The sequence below is a fragment of the Ctenopharyngodon idella genome, chromosome 18 (assembly GCF_019924925.1).
Source record: "Ctenopharyngodon idella isolate HZGC_01 chromosome 18, HZGC01, whole genome shotgun sequence".
NCBI classification, from domain to species: Eukaryota; Metazoa; Chordata; class Actinopteri; order Cypriniformes; family Xenocyprididae; genus Ctenopharyngodon; species Ctenopharyngodon idella.
This window is the reverse complement of record NC_067237.1, coordinates 28,312,664-28,337,234: the sequence shown is the minus strand read 5'-3', so window position 1 is coordinate 28,337,234 and position 24,571 is coordinate 28,312,664. Positions and strand designations below refer to the sequence as shown.

General features: G+C 36.7%; 1 protein-coding gene across 3 annotated transcripts in view; it reads left to right on the top strand.

The window, feature by feature from the left end:
* LOC127500203 (hepatocyte growth factor) overlaps positions 1-24,026 on the top strand; it is a 53,560-nt gene extending 29,534 nt beyond the window's left edge. The window contains exons 14-19 of one of the 3 annotated variants that reach the window (XM_051871171.1): positions 498-572; positions 1,806-1,955; positions 2,061-2,167; positions 2,807-2,949; positions 3,639-3,782; positions 23,364-24,026. In XM_051871171.1, coding sequence (XP_051727131.1) covers positions 498-572; positions 1,806-1,955; positions 2,061-2,167; positions 2,807-2,949; positions 3,639-3,782; positions 23,364-23,519 — 775 coding nt within the window. In that variant the 3' untranslated portion in view covers positions 23,520-24,026. Of the gene's footprint in view, positions 1-497; positions 573-1,805; positions 1,956-2,060; positions 2,168-2,806; positions 2,950-3,638; positions 3,783-5,768; positions 7,557-23,360 lie in introns of those variants that run through there. The other 2 variants (XM_051871169.1, XM_051871172.1) reach the window with 2 other exon arrangements.
* The last annotated feature ends 545 nt before the right edge of the window (positions 24,027-24,571 follow it).

The window sequence follows — 24,571 nt, the reverse complement described above, 5'->3', positions numbered from 1 at the left end:
CATTTTAAAAGACTTTTTATTGTTTTTTTTTATTATGTATTTATCTTGATTTTCTATTAAATAGCAAAGGTATATATTGCTATATTTTTTTATATATATTTTTTAGTTTGTAAGAAAATATTGTTAAATTAAATTATAGTATATAATTTTCTTTATTTATTAAGAAAGAAAGAAAGAGCACAGAATTCATCATGTGACACTATTAAGTTGTTCCAATATATTTAGAGTAAGTTGCAGTCATTTTACAATGTTTTTGCAATTCCAAAATCTTTGTATTCACTTTCCTTATATAATACAATAAATATACTAATTTTCTATTTTCTTAAAAAGCCCATAGCCAGATTGACAGTAAAATTCCCTCCAAATAAAGTGCAGTTGTCTATGAAGTCAGTGTTCGTACAGCTCCTCAGAAGTAAAGCCCTGCGCTGTCATGTTTTATAATGTGAGAGAATCATGTTGGAGATGCGTCACTGTCTCGTGTCTCTCTGTCTCTTCAGGAGCACTCACTGGTGCGGAGGTTCTCTGGTCAGGGAGGAGTGGGTGCTGACAGACAGACAGTGCTTCTCGTCATGGTAATTATCTCCAGCCTTGCTGCACAGTCACCGTCATGCCCTGCCCGTGACCTCTGGATTCTCAGGGTCACAGGGTCAATGATCAGCGGGCTTCCTAGGATTTGTCTCATGCATGTAACCCAACAAATCATAGCTGCCGATGTTTTTAGAACATGCGTCTCATGGCATGAGACATCCATATATCTACATATCCACAAAAGAATTTTCATTGTAGGGTTCATATAATGGGGATTCAAATTTAGCTTTAACTTTTCAGATAAAAATAGTTCATTTTACTATGAAAATAGTGTAACACCCTTCCAAGTACAAAAAAGACCATTTATTGATTCTAAGCTGGCTTATTCTGAACTTTTTAACTGTAAAGAGGTTGTTGGTGCAGTTAAAACCTATATTGGACTTGCAAACATGCAGTTTGCGAGTAAAGTTGATACAAAGTGCCGTAACTCATTCAACATTCAAAGAGGGTGTGCCCATGGAAGATTTAAAGACACAAAAGCAAAAACTGGCCCATTAAATTTTAACGATGAGAGAAAAAGTAGAAAATGGTCACAAAAAAACTAAACAATTGGCACAAAAAAGTATGATATGACCTTAAAGGATTAGTTCACTTTAAAATGAAAATTACCCTAAGCTTTACTCACCCTCAAGCCATCCTAGGTGTATATGACTTTCTTCTTTCTGATGAACACAATCTGAGTTATATTAATAAATATCCTGACACATCCAAGCTTTATAATGGCAGTGAACGGGATCAATGAGTATGAAGCTCAAGAAAGTGCATCCATCCATCATAAACGTACTCCACACGGCTCCGGGGGGTTAATAAAGGTCTTCTGAAGTGAACCGATGCGTTTGTGTTAAGAAAAATATCCATATTTAACAAGTTATAAAGTAAAATTATCTAGCTTCCGGCGCCGCCAACTTTATGAAGAAAGTGTAATGCCTCTCGCGGTTCAAAATGCTTACGTCTTATGCCTTCCGTATTCAACTTACAAAAAAAGCGAAACTGACACGACGTGAAGTACGTTTATGAAGGATGGATGCACGTTCTTAAGCTTCATACTCGTTGGCCCCGTTTACTGCCATTATAAAGTGTGGCTTGATGGTGAGTAAAGCTTTGGGTAATTTTCATTTTAAAGTGAACTAATCCTTTAAAGAAAAAAGAACTGAATTCAGGAATATTTTTGCCTGAAACTTGAAACCTTAATGTTATCATATACTTTTTTCCCCCAGCGTGCCTGACCTATCAGAGTACAGAGTTTGGCTTGGTATATCTCATTTGAACGAATCGGGTGGGAATGACTTCCACAGACAGGAGAGGAGAATCTCGCACGTCATCTGTGGTCCGGAAGGCTCTAGTCTCGCCCTTCTCCGACTGACTCAGTAAGCCCTGTCGATTAATCAATATGTGTATCATTAATGTATTCCACGTCTGATCTTATTCCTTTGTTGTTGGTGAAATGACCTCTCTGTTCCTCTTTCACACAGACCAGCACTTATAAGAGAGCGTGTCAGAATTATTCAGCTGCCTGTGGCTGACTGCAGCATTCAGGAGGACACCATATGCTCTGTGTACGGCTGGGGTGAAACCAAAGGTAGGTTCAACTTAAGAGCTCTTCAGAGACTCCCCACCACCTGACAGCTTTGCAGGCATACAACATTGCTGTCATGCTTCCCACTTAACAACCTTTCAGTGTCCATATCATGGAAAGACACTTGGTACAGAGCACCAGCCTCTGTAAATGTTGTTGCTCACAATTCAAAGTCATTTGAGGTTTTGGTGCAAGCTCAGCTTTAGTTGACCATAAAGTTTGGTTAATTTTATAAATGTGAATCTATTACCCAAACTTGAGTGCACACTAAGGAATGACACTCAAATACATTTTAAAAATGGGGACAGGGTCAGTAATTAACCAGGGCTCATGGCAAAAAATAAATTAAAAATCCACCAAGAGTATCAAAAATGCTCCAAATATTTAAAATGAGAGCAAAAACAATACATCCTCTTCAGAGTTCTAGTTTTGTCGCCAAGCACCATTAATAAACAGCTTCTGAAAGTATTCACGTTGATGATGAAAGCATTTTGGAAGTGTTTTGCGGTTTGGAACTATATGTACAGTAACAGTGTGAAAGCAGGATGATGGAAGGCACATATTCATATTCAAGCAAACATGCCATATGTGAAAACTTGCATACTGTAGCTTATCTAACAAAGGCTTCTCTGGCTTTCTCAGGCACTGGACATGAGGGAACATTGAAAAGGGTTCATCTGCCCATAGTGGGCAACGAACGATGCCAGCAGCTTCACAAAGGAACTCTTCCAATAAATAGTTCTAAACTGTGTGCTGGTGGCAGAAGGGATGAAGGAGTGTGTGAGGTGAGTTTTTTCATCAGATTTACTCTGCAGAATAGACCGCTCAAAAGTTTGGGGGTCAGTAATTTTATTTATTTATTTATTTTAAATAAATTATTGCCTATATTTAGCAAGGATGCATTAAATTGATCAAAAGTGACAGTAAAGCATATACATTGTTACAAAAAAATTCAAATACATGTACTGTTGAACTTTCTATTCCTCAAAAAATCCTGAAAGTTTCATGGTTTCCAGAAAAATGTTAAGTAGTACAACTGTTTTGTACAGTACAACATTGATAATAATGAGAAATGTTTCTTAAGCACCAAATCAGCATAGTAGAATGATTTATGAATGATCATGTGACACTGAAGACTAGAGCAGTTATGCTGAAAATTCAGCTTTGCGTCACAGGAATAAATTAGCCTACATTTTAAAATATATTCAAATAGAAACAGTTCTTTTAAATTGTAATAATATTTCACAATATTACTATTTTACTGTATTTTTAATCAAATAAATGCAGCCTTGGTGAGCATAAAGAGACTTCTTTCAAAAACATTTAAAAAATCCCCAAACTTTTGAATGGTAGAGTATGTCATAGACAATTTATCTTAATCGCTTCCACCGTACCTTTGTTATACTTTTGGATGTATGATTTCTAAATATTTATATTTGTCCTATTGTTTTTTTCCCCTTTTTTATGCTCACAGAAAGACTATGGTGGCCCTCTAATATGCCAAGAGAGTAACAGTAAAGTCATTGTTGGCGTGAGCATAAACGGCAGAGGATGTGCCCGACACAACCGACCAGCCATTTTCGTGAATGTGGCCTTCTATGCTGGATGGATTCATAAGGTGTTCAAAAATTATCCAAACTCAGAACTAAACAACTGATGAACAACATTTTAAGATCACATGACCATTATCGAACATATGATCTGATATGCAACATCAAAAATACAGAATCTCCATAAATCCATCAGCTTATTTCTTGATTTAAGGATCATCTGAAGAGCTCTTTTTGAAAAAGTTCTTCAGAACTTTCCCAGCTTGGCCATGAAACATATATTCAGAAACTACTCAAAGAGCTAAAACTGAGGCTGAAACCATTGCTCTGAATTCAAGCAATTTGTACACCTAATAATGCCAGAACCGCAGAGCAAGGCGCTGGAAGACAGAGTCTCTAAAGGCTACATTCGCAACTAGACATACGGAAAGATAAAGACTACTGGACCAAAGTGTGGACGAGCAGCCAGAATCTGTTTCAAGAATCAATAGCAATCCCTGGCCTCCAACCAAAAACCTCAAGTCCTCAAAGAGAAATCTTGCTGCAGTGTGCTTCAAAGCAATCATATGTATGTTCAGCCCACACATTACCCATCAAACTAACAATCTGGACTTCAGTTGGGATATTGGATTCAGAGACCGAACCCAAGTTTGAGTCTGGATTCAGACCAGGACTTGATATATGAATACAAACTCTTGAGATCCCAACAGGAATCTGCCATTCCCTCATTTAAAAGAGCTCAAAGCTGACCGACGTACCCGCTACATATTTCGGCCGCTCCTCATCGAGAAAGAGGGCTGTTATGATTATAAGTACTTGTTGATATAAAACTCTCATTAACAGTGTCATTCAAAAAGCCCCTCGATAAAGTATTAGCTGTTAGCTGTTAGCATAGCGTGTGTAGAATATCTTATGGGTAAAAAGTATACACAGAAGGCTTTTTTTTTTTGCGTTTATGCTCCTGATAATACTTGAAAACACACATGAGAGAGGTCACTGTGTCCCTCAATAACACCTCCTCATGTCGCCGTTACAGATTGTCGTTTCTTCAGCGTAGGTGTTTATATAGTCAAAGGTGTTCCATCCATTTCCAGTGTTGATATTTTGTCCACAAGTCTGAACGGAGATGACATGACCTGCTTGTAATGACATGCAGCAAAAAATCGTACTTGTCATAACATATCAGCATCTGAGGTTCCCATACACTATGTTTAGTTTAGAGCGGAATTCAGAGGAGGATTTGGAAATGTGTGTTGTAAATACTGTGGTCATGGGAGTGGGGTAATCACTCCCAGTTCTTTCGTAGGTCTCATAGACCTTTATAAGATGTTAGGGGCCTCCTCCATTCCAGTGCCGTTTTGTGTGCTCATTGGGTGGATTTATATATTTGTAAATATATCAGTATTAATTCCAAATGCACATTGTGTCAGTGTACGCTAAGTGTTGTGAAATACAAGAATGAGTGGGATATTTTATGTTCACTGAATCAAGCGTGTGTGATTGTGTGCAACGCTGCAAAGATGCATTGAAGCCGAAGCGTGCACCTCTGCAGGACAGAGAGCAAAGCGAGCCACATCTTGTATGCGTTCCTGTAGACATCGAAATAAAGGGCAGTTAGGGAAATTTACAGATTAACTTAGCTCTTTTTCAGATCAGAGCCGTTGTAAGATAAATCCGAGTGATTTTCTCTCTTGTGTGGTCTTGGATCGCTCATTCCGCGAGCGCCTCGTTCTCTCGCGCTGGCCTGCCTCCAAAAACAATCAACTTGGGAAATTACCTCCAAAAATCATGTCGGCTTAAACAAATAGCTCTCTGAGTGATGGCTCGTAAGTGTTTGTATTCCAACCACTCCCGATGCTAATTATGTTGGTTAAAATGAAGGATGAGTTTAATTTGTAAGAGTCCTGAGGCACAAGTCCTTATGTAAGGACGTTGTTGAACACATTGAGATTAGTGTTACTAAAGCACAAGACAAGGCAAAAGAGTCCTTTAGTTTTACCTCATTTGGCTTTAACATTTATCAAAACAAATGTGTTCTTTTTGTTTTCCTGTAGTTGTGTCAGAACAATACGAAACCTGTGTTTAAGGAAACCTAGAAGCTGCTGGATGATGAAGCGGCTTGTTCTGAATGGGGGCGAATTCAATTGCAGTATTTGCGTCGCATTCCCCAAGCGCCTGCAATCCAGTTTAACCAGGTGATAAAATCATTGTCATTATTTTCAGTGCAAACATGCCTCCTTTACATATATGCAAATTAGGATCATTTTGGAGTGTGCATTATTCACGAATCCCACCAATATTTGTCTATCGCAATTAACGTCCCTGTATTACAGCAAACTGAATTTACTTTTCATTTCAAGATGTTTGTGTACATTCTCTATTGAGCATGGCATGGCAGTACAGATTTTGTTTGCACTGTTACTTCATTTACATAATTCTTTTAGTGAATCGGGAGCTAAAACATGGAAATCTGCCACATAAAAAAAAAAAAAAGTCATGCTTTTGGTCAATTCTTTAGATGATGAGATGAGTCAAAACTATCACAAAAAGTCATAATTATGAGATCAAAAGTCATAATTATGACATAGAAAGTCATTTATGAGATGAAAAGTCCAAATTGAGATAAAAAGTCAAAATTATGAGTTAGCCTACATTTGAGATGAAGTCGAAACTGACATAAAAAGACGTAATTATGACATTCAGTAATGGCAAAGTCAAAATTATCACAAGAAATCATTTTCCCTAGTTTGCGTCATAATTATGACTTATGTCCATTTAAATTTTTATGACCTTTTATTTCATAATATTGACTTTGCCATAATTTTGACTTTTCATATATATCATAATTTTGACTTTTTATCCCATAGTTTCAACATTTATCACATAATTGTGACTTTTTATCACATACTTTTGACTTTTTAAGACACAAATATGACTTAGTATCTATGTCATAATTATGGGGCCTCATTTATAAAATGTTGCGTAGAAACGGTCCTACATTTGATCTTACGATCATTTCTCAAATGTGCGTACGTGTGATTCAGAACGAACATACGCACAAAAAACATGCGTACGCGTCTCTTCCAGATGTGAAATCTATAAATCGTAAATGATCTTGAAATTGTGCGCAGCTGTATGGTTTCAGATTTCAGCCTTGTAAACGCCGCCTAATTAAGGTCATTAACATATAAAATAGCACCAGTCAACATCCAAATCCTTTACTTAAGAATTGCGAGCGGCAAGAATTGCTTAGATTTCCAAATGCCTGCAGTTCTCCGATTCTCTGCCACGAGGAAATGTGCGTACATCTGCTTAGACCCTTTTCCACGTAAAAGATCGTTTTTTATAAATATGAACGTTGGTGTGGATTTTAGCGTACACACACTCTAAGTTCAACTGAGGCCCATAATTTACCAAAGCATGATTTTTTCCCATTATGTGTCAAAAATGGGCTTCCAAAAAAAAAAAGAAAAAGAGAGAGGGGCACAGGCAGTGTGTGCAAATAAAAAGCTGCTATCAGCAGGTGCACTTAAACTCTGAATTCCTCCCTTTGTGTCTGAAAGGCCTGTGGTCCATCAGAGTTAATGTGTATTCGATCAGTTGCTCCTCTCTCTGATGTTTGTATGTGAGAAAGACGGCAAGTGTCTCATTTTTGAATGTATAGTAAGCTGCTACGGATAATGTAAAGTTGTAAAATGTTGTCTTTGTACAGTGTGTTTAATGTCTCACATATTCATGTACAGTAATATTCATACTCAATGTATTATTCACATCTTACTCCGACAATAGTATTTATCAACTTTGCGTGTGTTTGTGTTTATTAAAATATATATGTGCCTTTACTTCTGCATATCTGGCAAGTATCTCTCAAATAGCAATAATAAAGATGAAGAAAGTGAGAGAATAATAATAAGTTTAAAAAAAATCACTTAAAAAAGCGGAAATTATTTTGCTCACTTGGTAGGTGGAGTTGTTTGTGTATGTCTCCCAAGTGCTATAGATATGAGATTTTGTTCATCATTTAGCAGATGCCCTGTCATCTAAACCATTATACAGCATACTGAATCTACAGATGGTCCAGTCCATCACATTAAGATTCGTTTTACCCTTGAGTTTTTGGATACCCCTTTATTGAGAGAAAATTCCTATTTCTTGGAATGAGCTGTCCTAAATTTCAATAGTATGTTGGAGCAAAATGGTGTATATAGAGGAAGAGGCATTATATCACGCAAATGCAAAAGTTCAAATCCTAGGTCTCAGAAAATGTCCTGTGAGTCTGTGTTGACCCTCTCTTTTTGTCCATTGACTATCACTTCAACATGAAATTCTGCTGCCCTCTTCTGGTGGGTTATCTTCAACAGGATGATTAGGGCTCTAACTATGATTTTATTTTTAACCCAACATTATCAAAAATGATTTACAAACAGCTGCATCATCCTGCATCATAAGACAAGAACCTCATTATGTGGCTTATTGATTAACTAAATACATCGATGGGAACACAGAATATCACTCACTTTTGACTTGGACAATTAGACAACCACCTAGCAACCACCTTAGCAACTACCTAGCAATGCCCTAGTAACTATTTAAATCGCTTTAGCAACCGTATACCATAGAAATGCCCGGGCAGCCATCTTTGCATCATGGTTCTGGTTCTGTTCTGCATGCAATATTCACTTTAAGAAAATTTGAAAATTTAGTTTATGTTAGACATATAATGCCTCTGTGCTAAAATAGACAGACACAAATGTACTTTTACAGCCATTTTCAAACCAGCAGAGGGCAGTGGTGCTTGACACCCAGAGGTTCCACCTTACGGGAAAAAGTAAAGTTATTGATTTGGAGTTGATGATTCTTATTTTTTTATGGAATATTGCAGTATTTATTATAAGTGATTTATCAATGCACCATTCTTTTTTATTTATTTATTTTATTTTTTGGTAATTCATGTACATTTTTCTGATGACGTGTTTACTCTTGTGAGGGCGGGACAACTTGTCCCTCACATGAGATCACAGCAATAGCAAACCACAACCAGTGTTGCCAAGTCTGCGGTTTTCCCGCGGAATTGGGCTACTCTAACACTGTTATTCATGTCCGTGGGTTGAAATTACCCCAAATAACATCATATTTACCTCCCGGAACGCGATTTTTACTGGGGGACCCCCTGAAACGGGCTAGTTTTGAGACAATTGAGGGGGTTTTGTTGTGAATACCTGGCAACCCTGACTACAATAATCCAATGATCCAATCAATTCCCGATGGGCAAAATCAAGTCCTACCCTACATTATTCTTGTTTCACTCATATGTCACAATAGTGAAGAACAGACTAACACAACTTCTGTTTCATGCCGAATTTATGGACAGACAAAGTTTTATCAACTTATACTGAAGCAGACTAGTCCATTGCTATGATAAATGCCTCCCTTCTCTTGAACATTATTTTCTCTGTATAGGCCTGTATCAGGGCCGGTGCCACGAGGGGGCAAAAGGGGGCACTGCCGCCTCAGATCTAATTTGTGCCCCCTCTGTTGCAGTTTGTCCCCCCTACACCCCCGAAATGGGATTGATTTTAACCCTTTGACGAGTACGATCACAGAATGTTCAGTGCGTCACTGATAAGTTCAAACGTGCTTTCACGCTTTGAGCCACAGACGGACACACTCAGCGCTTTGCATATGCAGTTACTAAAGCTGTAGAAATATGACATTCTGGTATAGGCTGCTTATTGTTAATGTTACTATTATTAGCCTTACATTAAATATTGGGAAATATAAGAGACAACAATTTACTTTTATAAAGGTTGTTTTATAGTGTTTTTTCATTACAAATACCATAGTTTGTTATTAGTAACATTATTATTGTTGTTGTTGTTATAGAAACCATAAAACCATGGTAATGAGGAGCTTGATTTTTGTCTGTGTCATGATCTTAGTTAAACTCTGGATTCTATGCAAGAAATATGGTGACTTCAGGACAAAGTTCTTTTCTTCTGTGTAGATCGATTCTAATAAACTTTAACTGCAAAATATTATTTCAGTAATTAAGAGCCTTGCAATATAATGCAATATTAAAAGGTTAGTTCACCCAAAAATGAAAATTCTGTCATTAATTATTCATGTCGTTCCAAACCCTTAAGACTTTTGTTCACCTTCGGGACACAAATGAAGGTATTTATGATGAAATCTGAGAGTTTTCTGTCCCTCCATAGACAGCTACACGACTACCGCATTAACTCTTCAAAAAGTTCATAAAAGAGACTGTACAACTAATCCATATGAATTGAGTGGTTTAGTCCGAATTTTCTGAAGAGACTAGATCGCTTTATATGATGAAAATATTTAATTTAGGCTTTTATTCACAATAATTATCACCATCATCATCATCATTACTGTCATTATCATCATCAGTCACACATTAATTTAAAATCCGACAGCTCTCTGACCTCTGATAGACTGCAACAGAATTACCACTTTCAAGGCCAAGAAAGGTAGTAAAGACATTGTTAAAATAGTCCATGTCAGTGGTTCTCAAACTTTTTAGAGTGCTCCTTCTGCGCACCCCCTCTCTTCCACTTAGATTGCAGTCACACCTTTTCCATTAAGGGACAATATTTGCTCCCTAAATTGATTTTCCAGTGCGTATTTCTACCTTGATGAATAACTTTATAAAATAAATAATGTTTTAAACAAAAAATGTTCAATAGAGAAATATGCAACGGTGGTAAAACGAAGTGATACTTTTAAATATTAAACTAAAACCGCCAGTAGGTGGCAGCAAGTCACTGTTTTTATGAGTGAGTCATCGAGTCATTCATTCAGTAATGAAGCAAGTGGCTGTGAATGAATCACTGAATCATTGACTCTCACGATTCGTTCAAAGCCGCAGCCGCATTCGAGTGTTAATTCTGCTGCGATTTTCGTTAGAAATATTTTTTCGTTGCAAAATAGAGTAAATACTGACAGTACTGTATTTAAAATGTACTTGTTTTTTGACCTATTGTATAATAATGTCACGTTTGCAGTCATGTGGATATTTGGGAACAATTGCATTCTTTCTTATCAACATTAAATACAAGAACTCACACAAGGTATGTTTTTGTGTCGAAGAAAGTCTTAAATCGATATCAATCCACTATCTGTGTCTGTATTTATTCTTCATGCGAGTAAGTGCTAAATCTCCACTTTTACAAAGGTGCACTGTCGATAACGACAGTTAATTTAGTACGATTTAAGGCAGCAGACTGCACGCAATCTATCATATGCATGCTGCTTCTGTGGATGCAGTCATTTTTAACTGCAAAAGATGAGGTAATTTGATTAAATGTAATGGATTTAAGGCATTTTGCCAGTTAGAAATACATGCTCAGTTTTAATATTATTTTAGGGTATGGTAGAGTTAAATGAACTACTCAGCATTTTGTTCGCGTACCCCAGTTTGAGAACCACTGCTTTATATGATGAACAGATTTATTTTAGGCTTTTATTCACATATAAACATTGATCAGCGAACATAAACAAATGCTCAACCGAACTTGCTTCATGTGCGAGAACAAACCTCTTCCGGAAGCTCAAAGGTGCTGTGTAACACACGAGAATGAACCTCATTGATTCTCGCACACGACAAGCAAACATGCTTGAGCTTCCGTTTACCACAACTGATGCGAGTTGATTAATGTTTATATGTGAATAAAATCCTAAATTCAAACTGTACATCATATAAAGCGATGTCTCTTCAGAAAAATTGGACTAAACCGCTCAATTCATACAGATTTTTTATGATTTCTTTAAGAACTTTTGGAAGTATCAAAGCGGTAGTTGCATAGCTGTCTATGGAGGGACAGAAAGCTCTCAGATTTCATCAAAAAGATCTTCATTTGTGTTCTGAAGATGAACGAAACTTGCTTTGAAGCGCATCATCATGATTTCCTGGACTGGATAAATCAGCATTCAAGTTAGTTATATGCCCAAAATATTTTTATGTGATTACTAATTCTTTTTCATAAAAATATGACTTGTCCAATTATTAATATTGTGTTATTAGTGTATATATAGGCTACTGTTATGAGGCTACATACAGCATACCCTGCAAATGAACCCTTAGATGTTCACTACATTTGTTCAGACAGTGAGTGAAATCACTGAAATTCTGCTACCCAACAGGCCCAACGTTGCAATATTACAACATTTCCTTAAAAACTTACTAAAATATCAAAAATGTATAAAAACCCATTTATTTCTGCAAACAATGCATTCTGCATTTATTTTTTCTTCTATATTTGGGTCTTTGAAGGGTTAATGTGTTTAGCCTGGAATATTTTTATATTTAGAGATACAATACATTGTATCTCTGTGTGTTACAGATATGATTTTTTGAAGTACTAATCATTCCTGTTGTAGAAAATGTTGTGCCACCAAGATATAAGGGGGCCCTTGAGTTTGCTTTAGCCCTAGAGCCCTATGTGTTCTTAATGCGGGTCTGGTGCTGAATGTACCTTTTCCTGAGAGTTACGCCAACAACACCCGGGGGTCGAATAAAACCACTTTTAAAAGCGCTGACCTGTTTCCTCAGCCTGTTTGCTCATAAAGCGAAGGTGTTAAGCACCGTTTTTATGGAAAGGGACGGGCCGCTTTAGTTGGAAAGTGGCTTTCGGGAAGACACACTCCACAGGGAAGCGGCAATAGATTAGAGTGGTATGCTGTCACCTTGTGTTCAGCTCCAACAGCCCGTTTTCCTGAGTTAACCTGGGGTTTTACAGGACATCGGGCCTGGACACTACAGGAGAAGTGGCAAAGCTAATTAGCAGAACAGTGGCATAGCTGGACAAACCAGTGCCATGTCTGTCAGAGGGTGTAGTGTCAGTCTGCGACCACTGGGTGGCGTTGATGCCACATCAATGAGACGGTTGTAACCGATCCGCTGATGTAATAAGGGTATCTGAATGATTAGTTTTGAACAGCTTGGCTCCTCTCTCTCTTTGTTAAACCCATGCAATTTATGTATCCAGCCAGCAGTGGAAAGGAGTGATGTACTTTGATCTCTCTCTTCTCCGTTCAGTGCGAAGGTTGACGCTGTGTTTATTATGCTGAAGCTCTGTAGTGTGTGTCGTGTTGGCCTTGGCTGGGTTTTAATCAGCGATCTGAGCTCAGGGACAGCAGCCAGTACCCTGCAGGGGTGGCATTGCTAAAATTGAAGGTGGACAGATGAGTTAAATACAAGCTACACAGGCTCAGCAGGATCACATACGACGAGAGCTCAGCTCTTCACACAAGGATGAAGAGCTCAGCTAATAGCAGATCCATGTAGTGGCATCTGGTACAAGTGCTTTTGCTCTCAGGACATATAGCCTATACACTACCATTCAAAAGTTGTCTTATATGCTCACCAAGGCTGGATTTATTTGATCAAAAATACAATAAAACAGTAATATTGTGAAATACAGTATACGTTTACAATTTAAAATAGCTGCTTTCTGTTGTAATATCGGCTATGTTAAAACGTAGGCTAGGCTAATTTATTCCTGTGGTAAAGCTGAATTTTCAGCAGCCATTAATCCAGTCTTCAGTGTCACATGATCCTTCAGAAATCATTCTAATATGCTGATTTGGTGCTCAGTTATTAAAAATAGTTCTTATTATCAATGTTGAAATGAGTTTTGGCTTATAAATATTTTTGTGGCAACTGCTTTTTTGGTAACATTTGTAAATGTGTATGTCTTTACTCTTTGTTCAATTTAATACATCCTTGCTGAATAAATGTATTAATTTCTTATTGTACCTATCAGGTCTTCCACAAAAATATTTAGCAACTGTTTCAAAATTAATAAGAAATGTTTCTTGAGCACCAAGAAACGATTTCTGAAGGGTCATGTGACACTGATAGGCTAACTGGAGTAATGGTGCCATCAAGTAATGTCGTAAAGATCGTATTTACGAGCTGAACGCACATGAATGCCACCACAATGTCGTAAATACGAGTGGGAAGCTCGTGATTTTCTTTAAGCCCCGATCTGTACGAGTTGGCGGACAAACATGGTGGAATACCATAATACTTACAGGTATTTAGCAGTGACATTGTCAAACTTTTCAATTTCCAGCGAAGTAAGCTAATTTCCTGCACAAAATATGAGAGCGTTATCATATAATATAATATGTAGCCTAACAATAAAGTTTACAGTGGCTTCATAAATTAATTAAAACCATAAAAACACACCTGATGCACTTATTTGTTGTTCATTTTCTAGAAGTAGAAATGCTGTATTTTTGTGTAATTGAGAAGGTACACCGCCATCTTATTCCGACGAAAGTGACTTGAACTCACCTGCCGTCGTAAGCACGACTTCCCACCTCGTAAATAGGAACTTAACAGGAGGGCTTGAACACACCATAATTACCGCTGAAAAGCCAACAATATTTTTAACATTTCATATTTTAATATTTTACTGTATTTTTGATCAAATAAAAGTAGCAATGATGAGCAAAAGAGACTTCTGTAATATAGCATATTTTGAGTGAAATGGGTTTTCTTTCTTTTATAGAACATGCTTAAATACAATAATTCAGCAGTCAGTGGGGTCCAAAACAATAGACCACATTGACTTAGGCTACATAGTATGGACAAGAAAAAAATGAAATAAAATAAAAAGAAATATTTTTTTCAAAATGTAATCTTTTGCATTCAGAAAAAAGAAAGTCATACAGTTTTGGAATGACATGATGGTAAGCAAATTATTTTATTTCACATTATTTTATTATCTATTCTTTATTCATTATTCATCAGTTATTTTTTTTTTACTTTTGGTATGAACTATTCCTTTAAGAAAGTAACTATGGTCTATTTTGATTTTATGTTAAATGCTATCTGATCACTAATTTTTAGGCAAATCCAAAGGCTTTGTGTTCATTTTTGTCATCATCATTGCCATCAGCATTGTTCTCGTAATACAATTATCTATCATAAATTTTTATTATAATTAAAGTTATAATCATCATAACCATTATCACTGACACTATATTGTGCTCTTCTGCCATATAATGTCCTTGCAGTTCTAATGGAAAGGGGAGGACAGAGATTGTTGTTCTTGATTGGCTGGCAGCTGAGTACAATGAGATGCAGTTCAGATAATGAATCAATCTTATTGTCCATATTTTCTTTTGTACTTTAATAATCTCCTGACACTTGCTGTAGAGAGTGTCATATATTAACTGATTAGTCCGAGACAATGTGTTATTGTTGCTTCAAGAAGATCGTAAATTGCAGCCTACTGCATGTGTTGCGGCTTGTGGCCTGTGATGTGGCAAATCAAATAGTCTTCAGTCCAGCATGGAATACTCCAGCTATGATAAGAAAAAACATTTCAAAAGTTGATGTTCTTTCCTTCCTTGTCTGTACAAAGGCAGTTTCTTAAGGACATAACACATTGATGTTTTGAAGTTTATATGCCAGCACAGTTGCAGGTATGGGGACAGGCTTTCTCAGTCTGGAGAACATTTGATTGGAAAAACTTCTGTGCAGTGCACAATGAGTCATCAATATATTTGGTCTGTTTTCTCAGAAAGGAGAGACTGTAAATTTTACATCTGAGTTATGTGAACATTTAGGAGTATACTAGCACAGGGGTTTTCAAACCTTTTTATGCATACATATACATATTATGAATGTTTCTGGGTCTTCTCCTTGACTGAAGCGCTATGGAGTTACATTTGAGTCTTTTTATGCAATGAAACATACTCTGTTTGATTGCATGCAGAGCAAAAACAATTATATTGTAATCGAAAACAAAAGATTGCAAATAAAATGCCAGATGGCTGCTACAATCCTGCTCTCAGAGTCAGACTCGCGGGACTGGGTAGTGGGTGTGGCCGAATTATTGCGCCAAGCAAGAGTGACCAATAATAGAAACAGGTCTTTCATTCTGGTGCTTAGATACTGCCTAATGCAGCTTCACTTGAATTCAAAACTTTTCAATATGCAAGCAAAGCTTTTAGACAAACAATGACAGCAGAACAGAGAGCATGCATGATGAAAACTACACAAAGAAAAAACAATATTTGTTAACACTGCAAAGAGTTTTGTTATCAATTACTTTAGTTTTGTAATTTAAACAGTCTTAAGAAGCCTTTTTATTTGCAATCTTTTTTTATTCACAACATAGTTATTTTTGCGACATTTTGTTTGATTGCATGTAAAGACACAAATGTAATTCCATAAAGCAAAGGCTCTACTTTTCAGCACAATGTTAACCTCACAAAACTTTAAATCCCAACAGAATATTGAACAGATCTCTCAATATCTCAACAGAGAATGATTAAATAACCCAAAAACAGCATTACCAGCTTCACTTATTACAAACCAGATTGACTTTATTTTCATGTTTATCTGTTGATGATTTTGAAAATAGTAAAGTTTGTAGTCACCATTATGATAATCAGTGTTTACTTTATTAGGGCTCTTGACCCATTAGTTTTCCTCTGGCTGCTGGGCAAACATTTAAAAGTGTGATATTATATCATATTATAGACAACATGTTGTTTCCAAAATTAAATAATTGGCTTTTACTAAATCTAAATTAAATAATTAAAATATGTTTCTGAATATTTATTTAGTTAGCTTTTTGTTACCCACTAAATCTGAAGAGAAACATTTCCAGTTCAAATGAAAATGTGCAGACTTTTTTTCATATTGTTAAAAAAATAATAATTATTGTATTAATCATATTTCTCTGCAGTTTCTGCATATATTTTCTGCAGCTCCCCTAGCTTCCCTTTTGCAGCCCCAAGTTTGAAACAGTAGTCCTACTATGACTACAACCTACCTGCCTTTTAGTTAGTTAGAAATACTTGGTGAACAACCTAATGAAATACTCATAAGCTAAGCTGAAAGTATCATTTGCCTCTTTAGTGTGTGCTATTATGTGCACACTTTTCAGATTGTTCTTACACCCCGAGGATGAATGATCGACTTGCAAGAATGTCTAGCTATCTTACAGCTTATTGAACGGATTGTACTTTCATCCTTCACAGTCTCGCGTCCTTTCACATCAAATTTATTATGCCGCCTGCTCTGTCTAATGCCTATGCTGTTCCAGAAGTCTGGCTTGACATAAATATAACATAGTGTGCTGCTTGGTTCTCATGTGATGTTTTCCCATGTCCTCCTTTAAGACATTAGTGCCCTTTCTTCCAATTTTCCCATCATCCCACGTTAGGAGTCGACATACAGGCTCTGCCTTCCGGCTGAATTCGGTGAGCATTCGTTCCTCCATCTCTGTTCGTTTCTGCCTGTCCAATGCTCTGAGGTGTAAAATAATAACAGATATGTGCCGTCTAAGGTTGAAAACATCCACGTTGATATCGAGCGGAGTAAAATCAATATGTGTCGAGCATGAGTATCTCAACCCGAGACCACAGGCATGCTTTTGAAGGTGTTGTGGGCACCAGGCGGAGGATGAATGTCAGTCAGCAATCGTCGTCATGGAGACTCAAGGGCCAGGTGGCAGGTGTCCTGAGGTCATCACGCAGCCAATCAGGACTTAATGATGTGTGAATGAGACTGACCGAGTCATCACTCTATTAGCAAAGAGAAAGGTCTGGATCCGCTGCATCAACATGTGGAAAGTAGCAGTGAACTGTGGAAATTAATGTTTTAACCAAATGTAGACATCTGTAGTCCTGTTTTTTGAATACGCCATGGCACCAATATAGCAGGGAATTCATCTGTCAGACATGTTGAAATGCCAGCTGTTATGAATGTCCTGTGGCCTGAATCATAATTTATGACCTGTCAGTCTATGCGGCTGAGTAGAATCTATTGCCGTGGAGACATACAACACAAAATGGCAGCCTAGGTAGAAATGGTCTAAAAATGAGCGCAAGATTACATGAATAAACATTTGTCTTTCACGTTTATCACAATTGACCCTTCGCAAAGACCGGCCCCCCCCTTAGTTACTGTTGCTTTGTCCGACAAGCCATGGCGCTCTCGGGCCACACATCATGTTCTCACAGAGTGAAAAATACATCGTGGAGCAAAGAGGACACTGACGATGTGTTGACAGACAAGACAGAGCAGGTTACTTTTGCTATAAAACAAAGTATCAGCTTTCAAATTTTCTCATTTTTAAAGAAATTCAAACAATAAATACCGTTTTGTGGCTTTTTAATGTGTCGTGACAGATCGCTGTAGCATCTCAGTTCAAGTGGCACGTGAACCGATCATCTCTTCCTACTAGTAATAAACATGAATTAACATTAGAAGGTATGTTGTTTTCTACCACAGAAAGATATCAATACACAACATTTTTTAAGTTCAAGTCCACCGACGTTAATTTATTAACTCTCCTGTCTGGTTCGTTTGTTGGACAAAATGGCGGATTCAGCATCATGATTGGTCAAAACGCCTGTCAATCAAACTCCCTGCGAAGGGTGAATTGCTTTGCACTAATTTGGAAGTAGTGATCATGGGTGAACAAAATCTAAGCTAAACTAATTCTAAATATGAGTTCACTGGTAATGGGAAAGTACTGCCATATTATTAAATGACATATTAACACAACCTTCAATTGATTACACTGGTCTACTACAGCCAAAATGTTTCTATGAATGTAGTCAAACTAATTCTGGGTCACTGAGAATGAAAATTGTGCTTAAAATCGTTGATTGGCTGTAGTTTTCAAGATATGCTATTGGGTCAGTATACGACCCTTGACTTGGGAATGGCGGAGGATAGGTGAGTAATAAAGGGAAGGGGTTTCAATTTAAACCAAAAATGACTAAATAACATCCTTGAGTGGATCTATAAATAAATCTATGCCTGGGTTTGGACAGTATTTGCTTTTTAGGCAAAACAATGAATGATGCAATCTGAAGCTTGTATTCCGTCATACATAATATGAATTGCAACATGCCATTCCTAGAAATCGTGGATGATGCAATCATAATGAAGCGCACATCACTCTGCTGAACAAATTGCCCCATATCAGCTCTAGAAATCTTACAGCAGGGGTGCAAAACTCAATTCCTGGAGCCCTGCAGAGTTTAGATCCAACCCTGCTCCAAAACACATACTTGTAGTTTTCAAATAAGTCTGAATGACTTGATTAGCTGAATCAGGTGAATTTAATTGGGGTTGAAGCTAAACTCTTCAGGGCTGTGGCTCTCCGGGAGTTTTGCACCCCTGTCATATAGTGTCATGCTCTCATTTGAAGTGTTTGATTTTGCAAAGGGACACATTTCTGTTTAGTCAAAGTGAGCCTCATACTTGTGTGAACAGTGCAGATAACATCAAATGGAGCCCATTAATGCTTGTAGACTATTAATGAATACAAGATGAATACAAGAGACAAGCCAAGAAGCTCAGAGTAGACACTGAATAGGACTAAACTATGTACATAATAGTTTGTTGCCTTTTTTTTCATAATAAATTTGATTTATATAACCTTTTTGCTTATTTTTAAAAGTGTTACATAAAAAGGACAGGTGACATACCATCTACACAAGATGTAAAAACCTAAATATCTTGGAAACAGTATCCAGTAACAATAGTTGTTTTAATTGTCATATTTGAATTCAGCACACATTAAAATGCATAATAAATAGCACATTTTATCTCTGAAGCAGACAACTTCTTAAAATTTGATAACATTTTTTAACTTTTAAGTTTATACTTTTAACCACTTCTAAAGCAGCATCAGTCTTGTATTTGTTAGCATTTTTTCTGCAAAAGACATTGTCATATTTTACATAATGTATGCACTAATCCTATATGAGATGCAAATGAATTTTCCCTGATTCTGTTCAAATTGTTGCTAAGATGCAATGTGTCAAGAAAGAAAAAATATTTTTCTGTAAATACACATACAGTATAAATAAACATGCGTAAAATGCTCCATGCAAAAACTTGAAATATTCTATTTAAATTGTCTTATTTACATTTATTGTTGCTTCACTGGATACCAAGGTAAGTGAATGAAGCTCTATTTAGTGCTAATTAATTCTGTTAATTCTAAGAACATCTGATTTTCAAATAGTCAAATATCTTCTATTATTCTTCTAGTTAATCATGTGACCTAAACACCCCCGAGGTCAGACCACTAAATATTCATATCTAACTTTTATAAACTGAATGATTTTTTATTTTTTTTTATTTCTGTGTTCTTTGAAACTTTCTTATTCACTGTAAATACCAATGCAGTCTATCTTTAGATGAATCAAAGAACTCAGTAGTCCCAAATTATGTAACATTTTGCCAGTGTTCTGAAGGGGAGCATGAAATATAATAATTCCTTCTTGTGCTCTTATTTATAAACTCTTAAATGAGATTCAGAATGAGGAGGACGATAATGATGATAACAGCAAGGACAGGTAGGACAGGTAAATGAATATAATGTTAAATGTGTAGGACAATGGCCGACAGCTTGAGATCTAATCTTTTTATGTTGTCTTTAAACACCTGTACAGCTATCAGACAGATACAAATGAAGGTCCTTTTGACAAGAAACAGTAAATGACACTGTAAATAAAAATTAAGTGTCCTTGTGCTTCAGCAATGGAAAGTAGTTTCTGACAGTATACAGAAGGTGTAATGTGAGATATAAGCAATTCAAAACACAGACAGATTACATAGCGGTCTTAATAAAGTCCAGTCCTTGTTAGTGTTTATTAGAAATTTACCACATTGCACATACTTTTCAGAAGCCTGACATTTGTGTTTAAAATATCCTTTTTTTATCGATCTAATGAAGTATTCTAATTTTTTGAGTGAATTGGTGGGTTTTTGTTAAATGTGAGCCAAAATCATCACAATTAAAAGAACCAAAGACTTAAAGTACTTCAGTCTGTGTGCATTGAATTCATTTACCACAATTTGAGTTGAATTACTGAAATAAATGAACTTTTCCACGACATTCTAATTTATTGAGATGCACCTGTATAAGATAGGCTATCTAACGATAACTATAACTACAAGATATTTATAACGATAACTATATTTGCGTCCACACCAACGAACGACAACGGTCTGTTTACTCTAAGCTTACGCTGCAGTTTCAAAGTGTGTACAACATGTTTTTGCTGTTCTTGTTGCATTTACAGGGCTTTAACCAGCATATGTCCTCAGCATGCTATGTTTCGAGTGAATAGCTAGCGTAATCGATCTACTCTAAAAGTGAATTTAGCTGACGAAGTCAATATAGTGGTATAAAAACAACACCTAGTCTTTTTCACTGCAATTTCAAAGGAAGCAAGACAATGATGTCTAAACTAGCGCTGGATACCTGAGGTAATTTTATGTTCACTGTTTGCTAGCCTAGCATAATGATCTCATCGTTAATACTTCTCACTGTTTATTCCGAGGGTATGACCTATTGTTTTCCATATATCCATTTTCTTTAAAGTATCCTTGAAAAGGGGGTTTAAAATGTCAAACAGTGGTGGCTTTTTCTGGACCTCGGCGATTAACTTCTCTGCTATTTTAATGCGCGAGCCCTTAAATTAGAATGGATTCTGATTGGCTGTCACTGTGTTATCGTTCAACAGCTGGAAAAAAATAATTCTGAAAGTTCTCTATATCGTTATCGTTATAGCTATGGTGTGGACAGTGCTATTCTTTTATATTTAGAACGATTTTTAGAACTATATCTTTATTATTATCTTTATAGTTATGGTGCTTGGTGTGAACGGGCCTTAAGTTTTTCCGAAAGCTGCTTTTTCCAATTAATAGAGGTCTAGCATAAAAAACACTGTTTTTGTTGTCACGTTGTTTGCAAACACAGCTGCCGAGCAAACTAAATGACCAATTAACATGCCCTCCTAAACTGTGCTCTCTCTCCTGTGTAGCAAATGAAGTCTGATTCATGTGATTCGGTTCTTCATGAACAGTCCTCTAGCTATCTATCTCGTATGTGGTGCCTGAAAGTTCAATTTGTTCAAGTGAATCAGTTCTTAAATGGTTCTTAAAACCAAAGGCTCTCCCTCTTGTGTCGTGCTGGAAATTTCAGTTCATTCTAACAAATCGGTTCTTCTTAACTTAATTTTGGAAAAATACTTTGGCTTTCTATTAATGCAATACAGTGAATGACAACCATAGTGACTTACATTATTGGCAGTTTAGTGTTAAGTGATTAATTTACACCAAAACAAAAGATAACATGCTTTTATGTCCAAAAACATTATTTTTGTCTTACATTTCATAATTAACTCAGACAAGTTCAGTACCAACTCCGTCAGTTTATTTTCGTGAATTGGAGTGTGTGCAAAGGATTGTGGGTGATCTAAGGCCACAAAGGATACATCCAAAGTGTCCTTCAAAACAGGCCAAATGAAGGACGCAAAACTAAGGCTGCCTTAGGCTGACTCAGCAAAAGTCAGCAAAGTCAATTTTGAGAAAAATCGAGTTAAAGTTTTCTGAAGGTTCCAAAACAAAATCACCTAGCAACCACACCTTAAAATCCCTAGTAATACCACCAAATTTGGCACAAACCAAGTCAAAACCCATATCTATAGAAAAAAAAAAATATATATATATATATATATATATATATATATATATTCAACTTCTTTCCATGATTCCACAATTGTTTGATTAACATACAGCCTATATATTAAGACCTACTGTATCACACAAATCTAATATAATGTTACACATCAGATGTTTTTCCCCAACAGATAACCAAACACTCACTTAAGACATAACAGATAATGTTTGCATGAATACTCGCTAAGTCAGATTTTTGAAATACTGTAATTCTGTGTATATGTGTATGTATCGTGATCGTGCGCTCTCTGAGGCTTCTTTGTGCGCACGCTTCGGATCTGGCAGTCATCGCGAGTAAGATCGTTTTGATTACATCAGCATGAGTTTGAAAATCACATTTCATTGGTTCAGATTCTGCCATCGAAAATTCACTATGAATATTCACAAAGTTGGAATGCTGCGCTTTACAATGATTCCAAACTTGTGCTCAAAGGAAGCGCCAGTCGCCCATAAGCTAGCAGAGAAAAGCAGCATTTTTCATGGTCAAAGGAAAGATACTCCTCTCAGAAAACATACAAATAAAGATACTTTTAAATGTTTAATTGCTATTTGGAGCATTGGGATCGCTAGACGAGGGCTTAATGAATTTCTTTTTGTGAAAACCTCAATTTTGACCAAAATTGACATTTTTCACTTGTTTGAAACCTTATAGTATAGCTAACAAATTTTTCATAAGAGTAGTTCCCACTACTTTTAATTAGCTTATAGCTTTGCAGTCTACAGTATCAAACTTTCCCAATGCTGATATGCAGTTACAAAACAAAACCTAATTTATGTCAGTTGGAATTGTTGGCTAATTGTGAGGAGCAGATAGAGAAATATGTCTTGGCTCATTAGAATCTAAGCTCAAAGAGAATATTTTGGTATTATGGAAAGGGCCCCATCTCATTAAGCATTTTTACATGATGTTATTAGCCCGCACCAATTTCCTCTGCACTGATTTGTCCCCTTGCTGCCCCACTGTGAGCTCTAATCACCCACAGTCTCTAAACCCAAAGCACTAACGTCCGAATGCCAGCCCTGCTCTTCTGCTCTGAAGGGAACACTTACTCAGCTATAATTATAGTAAGAGTCCTACAGCATTGCTCTCATCCATGCTCTTCGTCTCCAGCAGGGGCCTCAGGGCACAGCGAAGTCAGATTGTTCGGAAACAGAGTGGAGTTGCAGAATTCCCGCCTGGATCGCTGGCAAGAGGCTAACTAGCTCTGACAGTGGTGGGGTCATCTCTGAGGCCTGGCCATCAGCTGGTGCCACACCTAATGCAACCTGAACACTTTGGGAACAGGAGTCGACTGCAGAAATTCACTTCCTGAGATACTCTCTCACTGTCATTAACATGCATGGCGGGAGATTTTATGCATAAACATGGGATCGGTAACTATAAAATGAGTGTGTGTACATGTGTGTGAATGTGGCCATCTTCTTTAAGCAGGCTGAAACCAATTCATCAGACAAGGAGTTAATGCAGTATGGATAGCCCATGGCTTTGGGTCATTAAGGATATGTGGTTTACAGAGATACTGGCTCTGTCATTGAGGGTAAATTCAACCTTAGTTCGTGTCAGGTGTCTCAGAGCCATTCACATGAATATTGATATAAACTATCTCTAAACCCAGGAAACAGACCGTGAACATCTTGGGAAGTTCGTTTTAAGCCTGCAACACAAGCTCACATATAGCATTATGAATGCTAAACGCACAGTATTCACTTTATTGTGCATCATGCTAAGTATTTTTGGGCATTATCATACAAAGGTAATGATGACATGCAGAGATGAGGTGCTCATGACAGGAGGAGCATCATAAGGTTTTCTTTCAGTGTTCTGTTCGAAAACGAACCTTTGCAATGACACGTGAAATTACAAAAAAAATATACCACTTTTTGTATTCTATAAATGGATGTAAGCTGAGGCTGCCAGTAGATTACAATTAATCATGATTGGTCTTTTTTGCAGTTAACATGATTAATCTCACATGATGGTATTTCATGTTCTATTGATGCTAAAGACAAATTCCGGAGCTTAAAATAAGCTAATTCGTGGATGTAATTATGACAGAAGAAATTATTGGTAGATTTAAATTTAGGGCATATTTATTTAAACTACATTTTTACATTTGAATACTTGCAAACACAAAGTGATGGTATGGCATTTTGGGTGATTGCTAGGGTGATGCTAAGTGTTAAGTGACAAAGCTCAAAAGAAAGACACATGAGTAGAAAACCAAAAGGCAGCGGCTATTTGCACTAAGTGCAAATAGCAATGGATGCTATTTACACTAAGTGCAAATAGTGATAGATGCTATTTACACTAAGTGAAAATAG